At 48.3% G+C, this 16841-nt stretch overlaps 1 protein-coding gene across 1 annotated transcript in view; it reads left to right on the forward strand.

Annotated features, from left to right (window-relative positions):
• The first annotated feature begins 10655 nt into the window (after positions 1 to 10655).
• Positions 10656 to 16841, forward strand: part of LOC126537846 (uncharacterized) — an 80690-nt gene continuing 74504 nt past the window's right edge. The window contains exon 1 of the mRNA XM_050184920.3: positions 10656 to 10921. Within this exon, the coding sequence (XP_050040877.1) occupies positions 10897 to 10921 (25 nt within the window). The 5' untranslated portion in view covers positions 10656 to 10896. The remainder of the gene's footprint in view (positions 10922 to 16841) is intronic.

Here is a 16841-nt window from a genome sequence, read left to right on the forward strand (position 1 = left end):
TAGTACGATTATTTGCAGTTTGGGACATGTGTCGGAATGTACGCTATGCGCCCTTCGCGCTTTACGGCGGCCTGCCGAGTTCGTGCGGGTGCCATGTGTGCGCATGGAGTTGCGCTTCGCACAACAGGGCATGTCGCAGTTCTTTGTCCTTGTGCAACACATTTTCCTAGCGTACGTCTGTGCATTATTTGATACCGGTTTCACACGGGGCTCTTTTAGCCGCTATCCAGTCCGTTACAAATCGAATTTCTCAGTCGTGATTGGCTCCTCTGCGCAAGCTACGAGAGTGAGCCAGTCGCATTGATAATTTCGATCCGGATCGGGCGTGATCGCGATCGAGAGTGGTCGTGTGACACCGGTTTTACACATGGCTCCCACATAGGGAACACTTTAAGTTCAATGCTACTGAGTGAAGAGCAAGTGCATATATATGCCAGTGGTGGTATGTGGGCAAGTCTCTCTAGTGAAGCCAATACTTATGCATTCAATACATTTCAATTACCAGCGTAGTGCATCAATGTGTCTACTTCGACAAAATGGAGCACCAGTGCAGATATCTGAGCATACCTGTCCAGGGCAGCAAGTGTGTCTACATTGAAACCACTACCAGCATGTGCGGCAGTTCTATTTCCAGCAGCGGGACTGCACAATAATCAGTAGGGTGCTCTCAAGCTGTTTATCTATGAAGCTCTGCCTGGACTGTGTGCCAAATATTTTTGGACGTGAAAGTGGGGGTGAATTGGTAAACATCAGTGGAACTGTGCCTGGACTTTGTGGCAAATGTTTTTGGATGTGAAAGTGTGAGTGAACTGGCAAGGAATTTGCTCTGGGCTACATGTGTTAAACGTTTTTCTCATTCAGAGTGCTTTTTTTTACTTTAGGAGACTGGAGATGTGCGCAAAGTGTGACATGTCAGTGTGCTAATTAATGTATTTGCTGGTTTGCAAATTATTCGTTGCAACTTTGTTTGTGCCAGAGAGGTACAACTTTGCCTCTTGTAAAGGGCTTTTTAGATAAAACACATACTATTTATTATGACCATTGCTTCCTTTGTTACACAAATGCAGCTTCCAGTGCATTCCAGTTTATTTCCATGTTTATGTAAGTTTCTAATATGAGGCTTGCATATTCATTTCTCACGTTCTGGAGTGGCAAGATGCAGCATTACTGTCTCATCGTTCGCTGTACTATATACAGTAGTGTTCACTTGTTACACTGAATCCCCCGTTTAAGTATTCTGTACTAATTTCACTTTTTGCTTTTTTGTTGTATGGTTATTTTTTCTCGCCATTACCTTCTTTGATATATCCTAAAGGCAATATTTCCAATTTTGCATTGTTCCCATTTTTTTTATTTCTGTCACAGGTACGGTATGCGGTGGTATTTCTTTTTGTGCTCTTTTCAAGCTTCTAGCTGATAGGTAACATTACTTGGAGGCAGTTACCATCCGATTCATACTCTTGCATTTTTCAGTCTACTTCTTCCATTCGCTCCGATGTCACTTCTGCATAACTCTAGTCCATCTAATAGCACGTGCACTTTACTATGATAAATTAGACACTTTAGTACACTCCAGGTTCTTCTGTTCATTTTTGTATGTGTACTTGGAATTTTGTTTATGTGCTAGTGAATGTTCACTTTCGAGTTCATTACGAATCCTTTCTGCGACTTTTGTCATTGTTGATGTACCTTTACTTCTATTTGCATTTCTCACACAGTTTGTTCGAACCTTGCATAAGCATTACATTTTAATAAAGTGTTTTTGCTTTGTCACAATGTTCTCATTTCATGCACTCTTGGCATGAAGGGCTTGGTCTGGCCACCTGCCAAGACGTGGCCATTTGTTCTTTGCAGGATGTCATTCCCATTGTGGTTGTAAGCATCGTAGCTTACTAAAGGCGGTATTAAGGATTTATTATTCCTAACAGGCTCATTTTTGTGCGACTTGGTAGAGGATGCGCCGGCCATGCGGGGAACAGTGCTTGGCACTGCGCCGTGGCTCTTACAGTCAACACCGACGCTTCTACTCATCTGGGGCGCGATTGGAGATCGTTGTTCGAAACGCCCGATCAGTTTCACCTCACGCGATTGGCCTAGGCCGTGCCAACGGGTGCGGCTGACGACGTCTGCGCGGCATAGGCCAGTCGCGTGAGGCGAAACTAAACGCGTGTTTTGAACAACGATGTCTGATCGCGCCCGTCACCCGCGAAAATTAGCTTCAGATGATCGTAAACCTTTCAAGACCGCTTCTAGACCAGCTTTTTGATAACGTCCTAAAAACGTTTAGAAATTGGTTACGAATAGTTTTGCCAAAGGGATTACTTGTGTCTTTCCCAATCCTATTTCTAGACCAGCTTTTCGAATACGTCTTGCAGACCTGTTCTAGATCGTCTCAAGAAAGTAATTAAGCCGGACATTAGCAGAGATATACGACGTTTTCCCGCCGAAGTTCTCTCATTCGTGTCTTCTTTAAACCGTTTTTATCGTCTTGGATAAACGCTACGAAAACGTTACGTATCTCTTTTGTGCTACCTGGGTATCGCACCTTTCTCCGCCGCTCTGGTTCCTGTGTTATGTAGCTCTGCTGCGAACTCATCTGTTCTGTTTACGCCGTCGACCACTTGTGCGCGCCGCCGGAACTTTCTGCTTCCGTTTGCTGTCGTCACTTTTTGCGAAGGTTCTGCTGCCCTTTACGTGTGCAATCCGTCCGCCTGCCCATCATCCCTGCTCCGCGGCGAGTGCCTGGGTACCGCTGAAGCTTTCGATAGCGTTCTGCCGGCCACCATGTTTGGTGATACGGCATCACTTCCGATTTGTACCGTAACTCCTCCCGCCGCGACCGATGCCCCTGTAGACGTCTTCGCTCGTGCCGTCGACGCAGAACTCACACCTGCGCAGCACACCGAAATCATCAAGCTGCTCCAGCGTTTTCGTGCCTCATTTGACATTGGCCAACCATCCTTGGGCCGGGCGTCCGCAGTCGTTCACCGTATCGACACCGGCCAACAAACACCATTGCGCCAGCGTCCGTATCGTGTGTCGGCCGCTGAACGCCGTGTCATCGACCAGCACGTTGACGACATGCTGGAGCGTGGCATCATCCAGCCCTCTAACAGTCCCTGGGCATCTCCGGTTGTCCTTGTTAAAAAAAAAGACGGCTCCATTCGGTTCTGCGTCGACTATCGCCGCCTTAACCGAATAACGCGCAAAGATGTCTATCCTTTGCCGCGCATCGACGATGCCTTGGATAGTCTGCAGGGAGCAGAATTCTTTTCCTCGCTGGGTCTACGCTCCGGGTATTGGCAAGTGCTAATGGCAGAGGCCGATCGCCAAAAGACAGCCTTTGTAACTCCTGATGGGCTATATGAATTCACCGTCATGCCGTTCGGCTTTTGCAACGCGCCTGCCACTTTCGAGCGAATGATGGATAGCATTCTTCGAGGGCTGAAGTGGAAAACGTGCCTCTATTATTTGGATGACATTGTGGTTTTTTCCACCGACTTTGCGACGCACCTCAGCCGCCTCGAGCAAGTCCTTGCGTGCCTCTCCACTGCAGGACTGCAACTAAATTTGAAGAAATGCCACTTCGGCGCTCGCACGCTTACTATTCTCGGTCATGTTGTTTCCAAAGACGGTATCCTCCCGGACCCCACGAAACTTAGCGCCGTAACCGAGTTCCCTAAACCAACCACCATGAAAGAGCTTCGCAGTTTCATCGGCTTGTGCTCATATTTCCGGCACTTCATCCGTAACTTTGCCTCTATCATCGCCCCCTTGACGCAGCTTCTCACCGGCAGTTCTGACCTATCAGCCTGGTCCCCGGCATGCGACGACGCATTCCAAGAACTGCGACGCGTTCTCACCTCTCCTCCAGTACTGCGACACTTCGATCCCTCTGCACCAACTGAGATCCATACGGACGCTAGCGGTGTCGGGCTCGGCGCTGTTCTTGCACAACGCAAGGATGGCTTCGAAGAGTACGTCGTCGCGTATGCCAGCCGCACCCTTACCAAAGCCGAGGCGAACTACTCGGTTACTGAAAAGGAATGTCTGGCCATCATTTGGGCAATCGGAAAATTTCGTCCTTATGTGTACGGGCGTCCATTTGACATCGTGACCGACCATCATGCCCTATGCTGGTTATCTTCATTAAAAGATCCAACTGGTCGGCTCGCCCGTTGGGCATTGCGCCTACAAGAGTACGACATCCGTGTTGTTTATCGCTCCGGCCGAAAACATTCAGACGCAGACGCTCTATCCCGGTCACCCCTGCCCTCCGTTCCTGTCCACTCGTCTATTTCCACACATGGAGCCTTCGCCCTCAACATTACCGACATGCCATCAGAGCAGCGCAAGGACCCATGGATCTCTTCGCTTATTGACTTCCTGTCTAGCCAGTCGCCAGCGCCAATTTCTCGGACGCTCTGTCGTCAAGCCGCGCACTTCATCATTCGGGATAACCTACTGTACCGCCGCAACTACAATTCGAGCGGTCGCAAGTGGTTGCTTGTTATACCCCGACACCTGCGCCCTGACTTTTGCGCCACGTTCCACGACGATCCCCAATGCGGCCACGCTGGTGTCTTAAAGGCATACTCTCGCATCCAGCTTCGGTATTACTGGCGCGGTATGTACCGCTTCGTTCGCCAGTACGTCCGGTCCTGCCTCATATGCCAACGACGCAAGACGCCACCTCAACATGCCACCGGCCCCTTGCAACCTTTACCATGCCCCGCGCGCGCGTTCGACCGTGTCGGCATTGACCTATACGGTCCGCTTCCCAACACTCCAAGTGGCAACCGCTGGGTTCTTGTCGCTATCGACCACCTCACGCGGTACGCCGAAACTTCAGCCCTAGCATCTGCCACAGCAAAAGACGTCGCCAGTTTTATCCTTCGAAACCTGATTTTACGCCATGGAGCACCTAGAGAGTTACTGAGCGACCGCGGTCGCGTTTTTCTCTCCGACGTCATTGCAGCATTGCTAAAGGAATGTCGCATCATTCACCGCACCACCACGGCATATCATCCTCAAACTAATGGGATGACAGAGCGTTTCAACCGCACCCTTGGCGACATGTTGGCCATGTATGCTTCATCTGACCACTCGAATTGGGATCGCATTCTGCCTTTCGTCACCTACGCTTACAATACCGCCACGCAAAGCACCACTGGGTTCTCCCCTTTCTTTCTCCTTTACGGACATGAACCTTCATGCACTATGGACACGATTCTGCCTTACCGACCAGATGCTTCGGAGTGCACGACTGTTTCTAGAGCGGCTGCTTACGCCGAAGAATGTCGCCAGCTCGCTCGTTCGTTAACATCCCAGGACCAGTGGCGCCAAAAGCATCGCCATGATTCATCTACTGCGGCTACGTGCTTTGCTCCTGGCTCGCTGGTCTGGTTGTGGGTGCCCTCTACTCCTCCAGGCCTTTCCTCTAAGCTGCTCTCCAAGTACCACGGTCCTTATCGGGTACTGAAAAAAACATCCGCGGTCAACTACCTCATCGAGCCAACGGAAGCGCCTTCCGACCAGCGTCGTCGCGGCCAGGAAATTGTGCACGTCTCCCGGCTCAAGCAGTGCCATGACCCTTCTGTGTTTTCCTGCCCTTTCCTTTTTTCCTTTTCTTTCGGTGGGGAGTGATTGTACTGAAGGCACTGGGCAGTGGGCATGGTGCTAGTGAATTAGAAGAAGACGACGAGGTGTGCTTGCTTCCCCGTTTCGAGATAGCACCGACCTGTTTTAAGCCTATACCGCTGCAACCTAGAGCTAGTGCTGCTAGGCGAACACCCCCGTCGCAATATATATATATATATATATATATATATATATTACGTTAACCTCGTTGTAGGAAACACAAACTCTATAAGCAAGGCATCATTATACAGAAAATGCTGCATTGTAGTTTAGCTATGCAAAACCAATACCAACATAGCAGACAGAGCGCAAGTGAACACTTAAAGAAAGTTTCATGTGCCGAAACACAGACTGTGTTGCTGAACACCAGTTCTCCGTTGACTGAGTTTGAGCTATTTCCACGTAATCAGGGAATGCTCAAGCGAAGTCAACGCGCTTCATTAGCAGCTATAGTCCACTCATAACGAAGCGCTGCTGCGTACATTTCAATGCGCCTCGGTGCCCCGCTGACCTCCTACTCCAGACTTGTAGGTAACGATATGTTACGCATAATTAATTACTTTATTGCATTCCATATTTTTCATTGGTCACGTTGTAATTTACCGATTATATTTTTACTTGATAATGCTTACTGTAATGCAATACCATTTTTTCAGTAACCAATTTTTAGGTAACCAGTTCCAATTTTGGCAATCTTGAATTTGGCGGGAACTGCAGTAGAGCGCCCGAGATCAAATCACGCGACAGCCTCGTGGGTGCTTCGTGTTAAGACAAGCAAACCCGGGAGTTGAATATTTGTTTTTTCAGGTTAACGGCTGCACAAGATGACGGCCGACTACGCTCTAAAAACAGTTGCACCCTCTGGGGTGTATATTTGCCACACAACGATAATCGTCATCTGTCTGGCCCGCATTCCCTTTCTTTAACGCTGTGAGCCCGATACTTCCAAGTCACGAACGGCATGCGCATTATCAGCATGACAGATCATTTTCGACAGGAAAGTAACGAGTGCAGCGTTTTCAAGAAAGGAAACGCAAGCAAGACACAGATGACGATTATTTTTGTGTGGCAGATATACACCCCAAAGGGTGCCACTGCTTTTAGAGTGTAATCGAACCGGTGCTGGTGTGTCTCGATACCGAAGGCCACTTAGGAGGTTAATGCCAAGATATCACCTACGGACGATTTTTTATGGCTTTTCATTGCCCCAAACGGACGTGTCTTCTTCAAGTCCGAGCAAAAATGAACGCTGCGCGTAATCAGGCGCTGACCAACAACAACCTTGTGCGCAAGTTGTTCCTACGTTACAACACCGGCCTGTCTCCCAGCCCGCTCATCGGGCGAGTTTTCAGTGTCGCCACCGACATCTTCGCGACAAGAACTAGCAAAGATGACGAAATAATTTTTTTTTTAAATCAATAGAAGATATATAAATCCTGCACGTGCACTTTTCTACGAAGGAACAAGTTGACGTCACAACACCGCGGTTTCCGGTCTCCGCTCCCATCGGCAGCGTCAGCAGCAGCGCGCGGCATTCGACGGGGGGCGGAGCTACAGCGCAATTTTAACCGACGATTACGTCGCCCCTAATTGAAAAAAAAAAACTCAAATTTTACCTACATGGTTTATAAGGTTCCCGCATCCGTATATGAGCGTCTTATTGAATTCGACAGACTCTTCAGCTTCCCTTTAACCACGATGGTGTACTTCTGCTGGCACCATTCTTTCTGCTTTCCCTCCCACGCGGCCATCACGGTTAGGGCTAAGTAGCTGTGTGGGAAAGCCTGCTTACAGATTTTCGAATATCCCCTAGAGTTGGTAAAGGTAAGCAATGCGTGAAGCATAGAGTTTCATATTAGTATACCTAGAGGCAAATCTGGCGCTGCGATCGTTCAACCATCATGGGAATGATGGGAAGTACAGGCTTCGGATTGGCATTCTATTGACTGGCGAACTAGTGTACAAGTATTTTTTTGGCAGTTTTGGTTTCGCTCCAAGCGCAATTGCTATAACCTGCAGTTGGACAGTGCAACGCAAAGCTCTTTGCCTTTGTTATGTTGCTCGGAGTGGCGATAGCGCGCTGGGCCAGCGACTGGGACGATGCTTGTGTCGCGGTGTGGCGTCGAAGCCGTGACGAGAAAGCGGCGGCATCGTAAACGTTGAAAGAACATGTTTTGAGCGTTTGGACCTTTGTTTGTTAAGTGTGTTAGGTTGGCACTGTAGCGTTACGTGCTTTATGAAACTTCAGAATAGGACAAAGAAGGCACTACTGATACAAGACATATACAGTTGTACTTCTAGTGGCTTGACAATCAAATTTCATTGAGGGCTTCATTATGTGCTCATTTATGTGCCCATTGAAATGCGTGTTTTAGGACTTTGAGAACACAAACTTACTTGTGGTAGGAAAGATAGCTGCTTCCTAGCTGTAGTCTAGTGTCGCACAATGGGTACCCGCAAAGCCACGCTGTAACGCTTCGGAAGCGGTACGCCAATATAAAATACGATGCAGCATACTCGTAGGAGGCCACTAGCGTCCTAGCTAGCACTGCAGCAGATGTGCTTAAAAGTACTTGAAGACGTTCAGCAATCGTGACAGCCGACGCAACCTTTCGAAAGAGCGAGAGAGTTCGCAAGTGCCTGTCGTCTGCGAGAAAAGTCTCGCGTTTGCAGCGAGCAGGCGTCGTAGCAGACGACACTTGTAGCATTCCTCTCAAGGGCGCAACGCTTTGTCACAATACAACATTTTTATTTCCAGAAATACATGATGAGTATTTTTATATAAGTACTTGCACGGTTGTTTTGCTGTTGAAAAAATGAATAAATAATTATTCTTTGGCGGTAAATTGGGAACAGAATCGCACAAGTATGCATACCCTGGTGTGTCCTGGTGACGAACCATAGTAAACCATGCTTCCATCTCAAAGTCATACAAAGTTTATGCAGCGTGTTGTACATTATATAACATACTGCAGAAATAGAATTAGATTTTACGCGATAATATTTGAGTATAGCTTTGTTTACTGCGCCAGAAACAAACGCCACTAGTCTAAAGACCGAAGTCAATCCGAAGCCTGTACTTCCCATCATTCCCATGTAGGTTGAGGCAACGCGCATGAGAACCCCCGTAGACACTAGCGCCACATTTCCCTCTAGGGTATGTTTAGAAACTCTATGTCGTGAAGGGCTGCAGAAGACAGACTGGATGTTCTAGGATAGCTCATTCTGTTTAAATTATCTCTGCAATGCTATTAAATGCCTAGATGAAAGTCACGTAGAAGTAATCGATTACATTTTAGTAATGCCTCAATTACTTTACAGGGGCAGTAATGAGTAATTGTAATCAAGTACATTCTTGAATGAAGTAATTGCAATCGACTTTCTTTCTTTTTTCTGTGACGTGTGCAAGTTTGGCCTACGCACAGTGCGGTACCTATTGCTCGATCTTGCGGCTAATATTACCATAATATTAACCACCATAAGATGACAGCAAGCGCGCGTCGATCGTCACCCGCGCGTGCAACAGAAAAGCACGGCTAAACAGGAGTAACCAACGTACGCGTATTGTTTTGTTTAATTCCAGGCACGAAAGCATTATTTCGTTTAGAAAACTGTTGTCAACACCATGGCTAGGCCGGCCCTACACGCGCGCGCATGCTAACAAGAAAACAACACATCACCAGATACACGTAGAGTTTTGTGTTCCATAAGGGAAATAAGTGCGATCCTAGAGGAGTGCACGTTGCGTTAAAGGGGCCCTGAACCACCCCTCGGGCTTGATGAAATAACGTAGTCCGCGGGTAGCACACGCTGTTGTGAACATCTCAGCGAAGTTCCGCTGTCGTACGCGGTCCGTGGAGCTCGCAAGCGGAGCGCGAAGTCACCTTTTTCTCAAGCGCTCTCGTTTCAAAGACCACATGATCCTCGCTCTTTTCTGTGTGCTCTATTTCGTCATAAAGCACACTCCAATACGCGGCTGCTATTGGTCGCTGCCCTCGTCTACACCGCGGCCACCGCGAGGTGCCGCCACAAGTCCAGTGGCTAAGCGCACTGCGGCTCTCTGAGGACAGCCGCGTTTGGCTTACGTTTAGCGCGGCATAGGCGCCAAATCGGAAATTTGAACTGCGCGCCCCATGTGCGCGCCACAGTGACGTCTCCGCCTTAGCCTTCGCAGTGCAAGGCATTGGAGGAGGAAGGGGAGAACAGCTGAGGCCGTGTTTGCCGATAACTGCGCTTCTGCTGAACGCATTGAAGTACTTTTGGCGGCCAAGTGGTTCTGAAATAGCCCATCTTCACTTCAAATGTCTTTCTCCACTTCGATAAAAAGTGGTTCAGAGGGCCCCTTTAGATGGGTTCAAATATGGTGAAACTGGACCAAAAAGGTCTGCCTGAATAGGGACAGAAAATTCATATATAGGCTACCTGAAAGCGAGTCATTCTTACATTGCATGACTGAAAAATTATTGTGCAAACGTTATCCGCCACTTGCGTTCAGTCAGGATCTGATGCATCTGCGCAAAACAGTGGCGCTCCTGCAGCAGATTCATTCAAAACAATCCACACGTTTGCGCAAGTCGTTGTCACCCGAATATTCGACAAGTTCGAATACTAAGGACTTCGATTAGTATTATAAATTTCGAATATTTGGATATCCTTATAGACGACAACAACAATAAAAACACTTGAACAAACTTAACGAATAGCATTTACCGTCTCGCATTGCACCCGGCTTTTTTTTAAAGAACACCCGCGCAAAAAAAGAACTTGCCATATGACCCTGCGTAGCCTCCGGGATCTCCGACTTTCCATGTAGAGTTGGTCGATGTGTACAAGGTTTATAAGTGTACAAACTTCTTGCAAGTTAGTCACACTTTCTCCAGTATAAAAATAAGTGTAATATTATTTCAACAATGTGCCTCTTTAGCTATCATTATCATCAATCAACTAGGGAAACGAAAAAGCGGTTCTCTCGGTTTCCTCGCCGCTTTGGTTCCCTAGGACCCCGTACCCCCACTTCGCGGCAGCAGCCATGTAATCGTATGCATCCATGAAGCTGATCGCTTGGCTGCCGGGTTTTTATTCTGCGACGCTTTCGTGCAACTGGGTCCGTTGCCACTTATGCCCACCATGGCACCGTCAGCCCGAATCGCCGCTGCGCCGGCCTGAAGACCCGGCGCAGCCGCATTTTGTAGCCACGACGAGCCCTGGGCAACCGCCGACGCTTGGTTAGCTTCGCCGCCCGCCCTGCTTGTAAACATGGCGGACGTCTCTGTCAAACCAGGTGAGACCTCCTTTGCAAACGTAGCCGCTAATCTACTGGGACCAGCGCGATCATAGTCGAGCACAGGCGATCGCGACGCGGTGACTGTTCCCGCGCGCTTTGTTACCTGTGGCTGCGCTTGTGCGACCGTTGCGCGCGCACGCGTGCTGAGCGGCTTCGCCACCGATGTGCACATCGCTTCTCTGCATTTGAAATTTCGAGCAAGTTTATCACCGCAAACCTGTTGTTTGTATCGCAAGGCTTTCGTCTTTCGTTCGTGAATCGGCCTGACAAAACGTGCAAATGTTTTGGCCCGTAGATATTCTCCAAAGTTCCGAGCGCGCTTGGAACGGGCCCCCTCGTAAACTACGGAGCTATCGCGTTTTGAAGCGGTGGCGCTCCTCCGGCCAGACTTGCCTTATTTTGTTTAGCTTTCTTTGGTGTCTGAAGGCTCTCTTGCGGTTGGTCTCGGCCAAACGGTACCCGTCCGGTGCTTTTTGTTTCGTTTTTCCTTTGCGCTTCGAGAGAGGGCGCACGAACACCGGAGAAGACACAAATTTGTGGCATGTGTGACGATCACTGAAATGAATGAACGACTCGAATCGCTGTCGCAAAATAGAAGCGTGTGTATATAACTCAAATGTGTCCATGTTACTTACCAGCGTCTGGTTATCGTCAAAGTTTCGCGGAAGGTTCGGCCGACGCGTTTGCAGCTGTGCGATGTGCTCGAACTGTGAACGACTGCATTAAAGGAAATAAAAAAAGAGGGGGGGGGGCAGTTGGATCCATTTGTTATATACCTTCACCTTTTGTTTTTCGCATGCAATTTCAGACGCGTTAACTGACAACGGCAGAGAGTTTCACTCCGTCAAATTTAATTAACCGCACGTGTCAACAAGTGGTAGATGCTCGTGCAGCTGCGCTTTCAAATTTCTTGCCGGCCGCATGCAAAATGTGCGCGTGCTCATTTTTTAAAGGTGCAGGTTGTTGCCAGGGTATTTTTTTTTTTTAGCTCCATGGATTGGCTGGTAAAATATTGCCAATTGTCGGGAGTGCACATGATATTAATTAAGGGTTAAAACATTTTTTAGAAGTTTTCAGTACGCTTCGTTTGTGTTAATGTTGTTACTTCGTTAGTATGTTGTCAAAAACCTTTGGTCTCAATTGCTAAAAATGGAGAGGCATGCTGTTCATGTTGAAGTGGCTTTACTGCCATTTTCATTAAGGACCTGAATTTTGCCAGCCTATATCATATAAGCATATGAAGATATTTACTAACCACCATGATTACACCATATTATTGTGGTGTTTGCATATAGGAGGTCTACTCAGAAAGCTTCTGGACTGGTGATTTCATCGATGCTGCAGATCTGTTGAAGCATCGCTGCTGTCTTTTTCATTCCATGTGACCATGTATTCTTCCATTGGTAGGACGTTTAGTTCCTGGGTCATAAAGCGAGCGTTCATCATCTCTAATGACATTTGAAAGAAAGGTATCGTTAACAGTTGGAGGTCTTGGCAAACGTAAAGCCGTCTCTTTCTTTTTGTCATTAATAGCCTGGCCACAGGCACTGGTGCAGCATGCCTCATCTCCAAACCTACCATCAAAATCTTGGGACAGCTTCCATGCCAACAGTTCTGCCTTGTGGAGAATCTGATGCATTGTGTGATTTCTGGAATTGAACTGGCCGTTGATCAACCAGAGTGCTTGTCATCAGTATTCTTAGTCTTGCCTGCTATAAACCAGTAAAACCACCGACAAATTTGGGAATCATTTAGGTGCATCTTCTTCTCGAGGAGCTGTTTCACTTTCTAGAGCATTATACCCAAGACGGGCGGTTATGGCGTTCTGCTAGGCACAAGATTGTGCACTGAACTCTTAACCACAGTAGCTGTGTTCATATGGGTGTGGAAAGCAAGAACACTCATGCATCAATTTAGATGCACAACATGGAACACCATGCGGCAAGAATTCGAGCCCTCCACTATGGCGCCTATCATAGCCAATAGTTTTACCCAACTTGTGACAGAATTTCATGCAGGGGCTTGGTGCCGTGGCAATATTAAATCTGCCATGACAATATTCACCAAGAGCATGTTGCATCTCTATCACAGCCACCTGAAGTGAACGGACGTGCCATCAGCGCACTCCGAAACCATTGTGACGACGCAACTTTCGCCTGCTGCCCCTTGCTTGGGCCTCCCGAGATGCTGCACGCTGAGAGCCAGCCACCATGCTATGTGCATGACTTTTGTCGAATTTTCAACCACGTCCTTTTTAGCCCCACTTTGCTATCGACTGGCTACGTACACCTAATTCTGCATACGAATGAGTACGAGTACAGCAAATCACTGCAGAGCTCCATGATGGCTCCCACCCACACTACAGACACTGAAGGCTAAATCGCCATTCATACCCACTAATGGGTGAGCCTGAAAAGTATTTTCACAAACACATCTGCCCCTGCTAGACAATTAATATACCGGCTGCCACAAGGCTTGCACCTCATCGAAATTCCACCCTACGAACTGCAATCCTCGCTAGGGCTGACATTCCTGATAAGTGAGGCAGAGCTACGTTCTATCCTTATTCGCATCCTACCTGAGGGAAACGTTGCCCTGCTCACCTGCCGTACTAGTTCTGAAAATGCAGAGCTTTTGGCAGCGAATCCTTTGACCGTCCCCACTTCCAACTAGCTGCTCACATCTATCGAGCTACTCCGCCCAACACCTGCCGAGGAGTCATCCGTCATATAACACCTTAAACTTCCTCGGCCAAACTCGTGGGAAACATCTGGGACCCCGACTTGGGAATCCTGACCACTCTCATTATGGGCTCCACACATGCTGGATGAACTATCGGGGCATGATGGTGCACTGTGCCCCGTACAAGCATCGGGCACAATTCTGCACTGCTTGCTCCATCCTCGGTCACTATGCAGATATATGTCCCAATACCAGAGTTATAAAATGCCTTATGTGGGCTTACATTAGACTCGCCAAACCAACTGCACGCCTGCTGCATGGGCTGCCCTCACTGCAGCGGGGTCAACCAAGCTGGAGATTCTCACTGCGAAGTCTGAGCGGCTGCAGACTACAACTTCTGTCAAATGGAGTATGCACATTGTCTGCGTCTTCGTGCTTCCGCCAAAGATCTCCAATAAACGGAACAGCCATCAGGTCAGCAGCAATTCATTCCCTCGACTACCTCGCTTACCCAGGCAGTATTCACCGAATCATCTGCCTCAACTGGGACACCTCGCCAAACCAAAAGCATCAGCCACGCCAGGAGCAGCAGTGTGCCCAAGAGCTGCTCCAAGACCCCTATCGCTCACCCAATGGCCCAGCAGGCCAAGCTGCCGCAACCTCGCAGGCTGCAGCAGAACACCTTTCTCAGGCAAATCAACCAGGCAGCCACTCCTCAGCCCTTCCTCCCCCAAACACATTCAACAGCCCCTAAACCCTTGTAAAGCAAAATGCAATTATCGTGCTGCTGCCCTCTGTACCAACTACGTTCAGGCAGTAGAAATCAACTCTCCTCCTCTTTTTCCCCCCTTTCAAGTGTTATCTGCTGTGGACATTGCTCCAGCTAATAATAGAGAAACATGTTTCAACAGCTCTTCCGCAACCGTTACTCAACAAGTATCTACCGCTAGTCTAAATCGACAGACTTCGTCACCCGCCTCTCCATCTTGAAATTAACACGCTGCACCTGAACCAATCGGGTGATGCCTCTGTGGAGGCCCACATTAAAGGTATTGAGCGTCTTGCGGCATGCCCTTTCATCGCCTCCTGTGGCTTTCACGGAAGTCTTACACCAGCACAACTCTTTGGAATAGTGCTTTGAAACCATATTCTTTAGAGTCGAAGCAGCATCGGGCTCTGTCCGCCACATCTTCATAACTCTTCCCACCCTCATCCATGAAGCACTGTACAATCGTCTGGCACGCTGCTTCTGTGACATTGATCATCTGTGTCGCTCTCATAGCCCCTGCAACTCGCGTAGTCTTTGCCCTACCGCATCTGAGCATCGGCCGGACGACTTTAAATTCTCGTTCGCCGCAATGGCGTCTGATTTAATCATGTGGCAGTGGAACTGCGGGGGCTTCCTCCTGCACTACACTGCAGCACACACCTTGTCACCTGACATCATTTTTCTTGGAGAACCTGCAGAACCTATTTCTCTCACTGGATACACTTTTCTTGGCTCCCACTCCACTCGCCTTATCTATGTGTGCAAAGATCTCACAGAAATCGAGGTAGCGGACACTCTATCCTCTATCTCACATTCGCTTTATTTCCACTTCCTCCGGAACTTCTCCTACCCCTTGCGTTTTCCTCAGTAACATCTGCTGCCCCTCTTGAGCATATAGCACTAGCTTAGATAACGTATGTCTTTCACCTTCGCCCTACTCTCCTCTTTTTTAATCTCATTGGAGGGGATTTAAGACCCTGCACACTGCCTGGTGCTATTGAAACAACACCCCTCAAGGCGCTCCCCTCCTAAAAACTTTCGAGATCATCCTTTTCTTTTACTTAACAGCACAGATTCTGCCACGCGCTATGGCAACTCTGTTCAATGGGACACAACACCGAATCTTACTTACATATGAGGACCCTTGACGGCAACGTGGAACAACACCCACAACACGCTCACAGGCTACCACACTTTTCTTATCACCACTCTACATACCACAGCATTCAAGTGCCGACGAAATTCTATGTGTATTAGGAACTGGTCCTGGGTGAGACAGGTGCAACAGGCTGCCCCCGTTGCCTCCACACTGCAGGAATGGATTGATGGGCTGCATTCTTGTGTTCACGATCGCACTACATGGACTCAGACAAGCGCGTCAGATGAACCACCCGATCAACATCTCCTGCATCTTTGGGATGCTTGACGAGGCCTTCTGAAACGGTGGCGGTGCAAAAAAAGCAACTGCCATCTACTTGCTTGAATTAACTGGCTTAATGAAGAAGTCGTCGATTATTCCGACACACTTATGCGAGAAAGCTTGCTTTACACTTGCGACTGTCTAGCCACTACCATGCATCTCGGCTCTGCATGGCATCTCCTCCGCTCCCTTCTTAATCCTGCGGCGAGATGCACAAGCAACCACCACGCTCAACGCAATATCCTCAACTCTTATGACACAGTGGAAGCTCTCTATCAAGATCTCCTGGACACCTATGTTACCCCATACAATAAACCAGCATACCCAGATTACACAGGATCACCCCTCAATCAGTCCCAATCTTTTAAATCCTTTCACTCTTCATGAACTCCACACAGCTGTTTTATATCTCCAAAGTAATACCTGTCTGGGTCAGGACAAAGTCTCCAATTGTTACCTTCTCAATGTCGCCGACTCAGATTACGATTTCCTAAACCGCCATCCTGCATATGTTCGAAGAGCTGCTGTTCGGTTTTGTCGTGCGTGATTGTCCCAGGCCGCGCTGATATCGCAGCCTTGGCCAATCTAGGCCAATTACGTGAGGTGAATCCGAACGTTGGCATTTTGAACGCGTACAAGATAGCGGCCCTACTCGCTGTTATGAATAACGCCTGGAGTACCGGTGACCTTCCTTCTGCGTGGAAGCATGCCAAAATCATTTTCATACCCAAACCAGGCAAACCACCAGCACTTCTAACCTTATGACCCATTTCTCACGCCTCCTGCATCGGTAAACTCATGGAACTCTGAGTACTTTGCTGTCTTCAATATTTCTTGGAGGATGCATATTACTTACCTTGTACTCTCACTGGCTATTATGAACACATCTCCACTCACGATGCGTTTTTACAAATCCAACATGACATTCTCTGTGGACCCAGCACCTTGCAACTGCATGCTATACAAGCTCTGGACCTTTCAAAAGCCTTTGACAACGTGACACATGATACAATGTTGCAGGAACTTGCTCGCATGGGCTGTGGTGC

The sequence above is a fragment of the Dermacentor andersoni genome, chromosome 4 (genome assembly GCF_023375885.2).
Source record: "Dermacentor andersoni chromosome 4, qqDerAnde1_hic_scaffold, whole genome shotgun sequence".
Taxonomy (NCBI): domain Eukaryota; kingdom Metazoa; phylum Arthropoda; class Arachnida; order Ixodida; family Ixodidae; genus Dermacentor; species Dermacentor andersoni.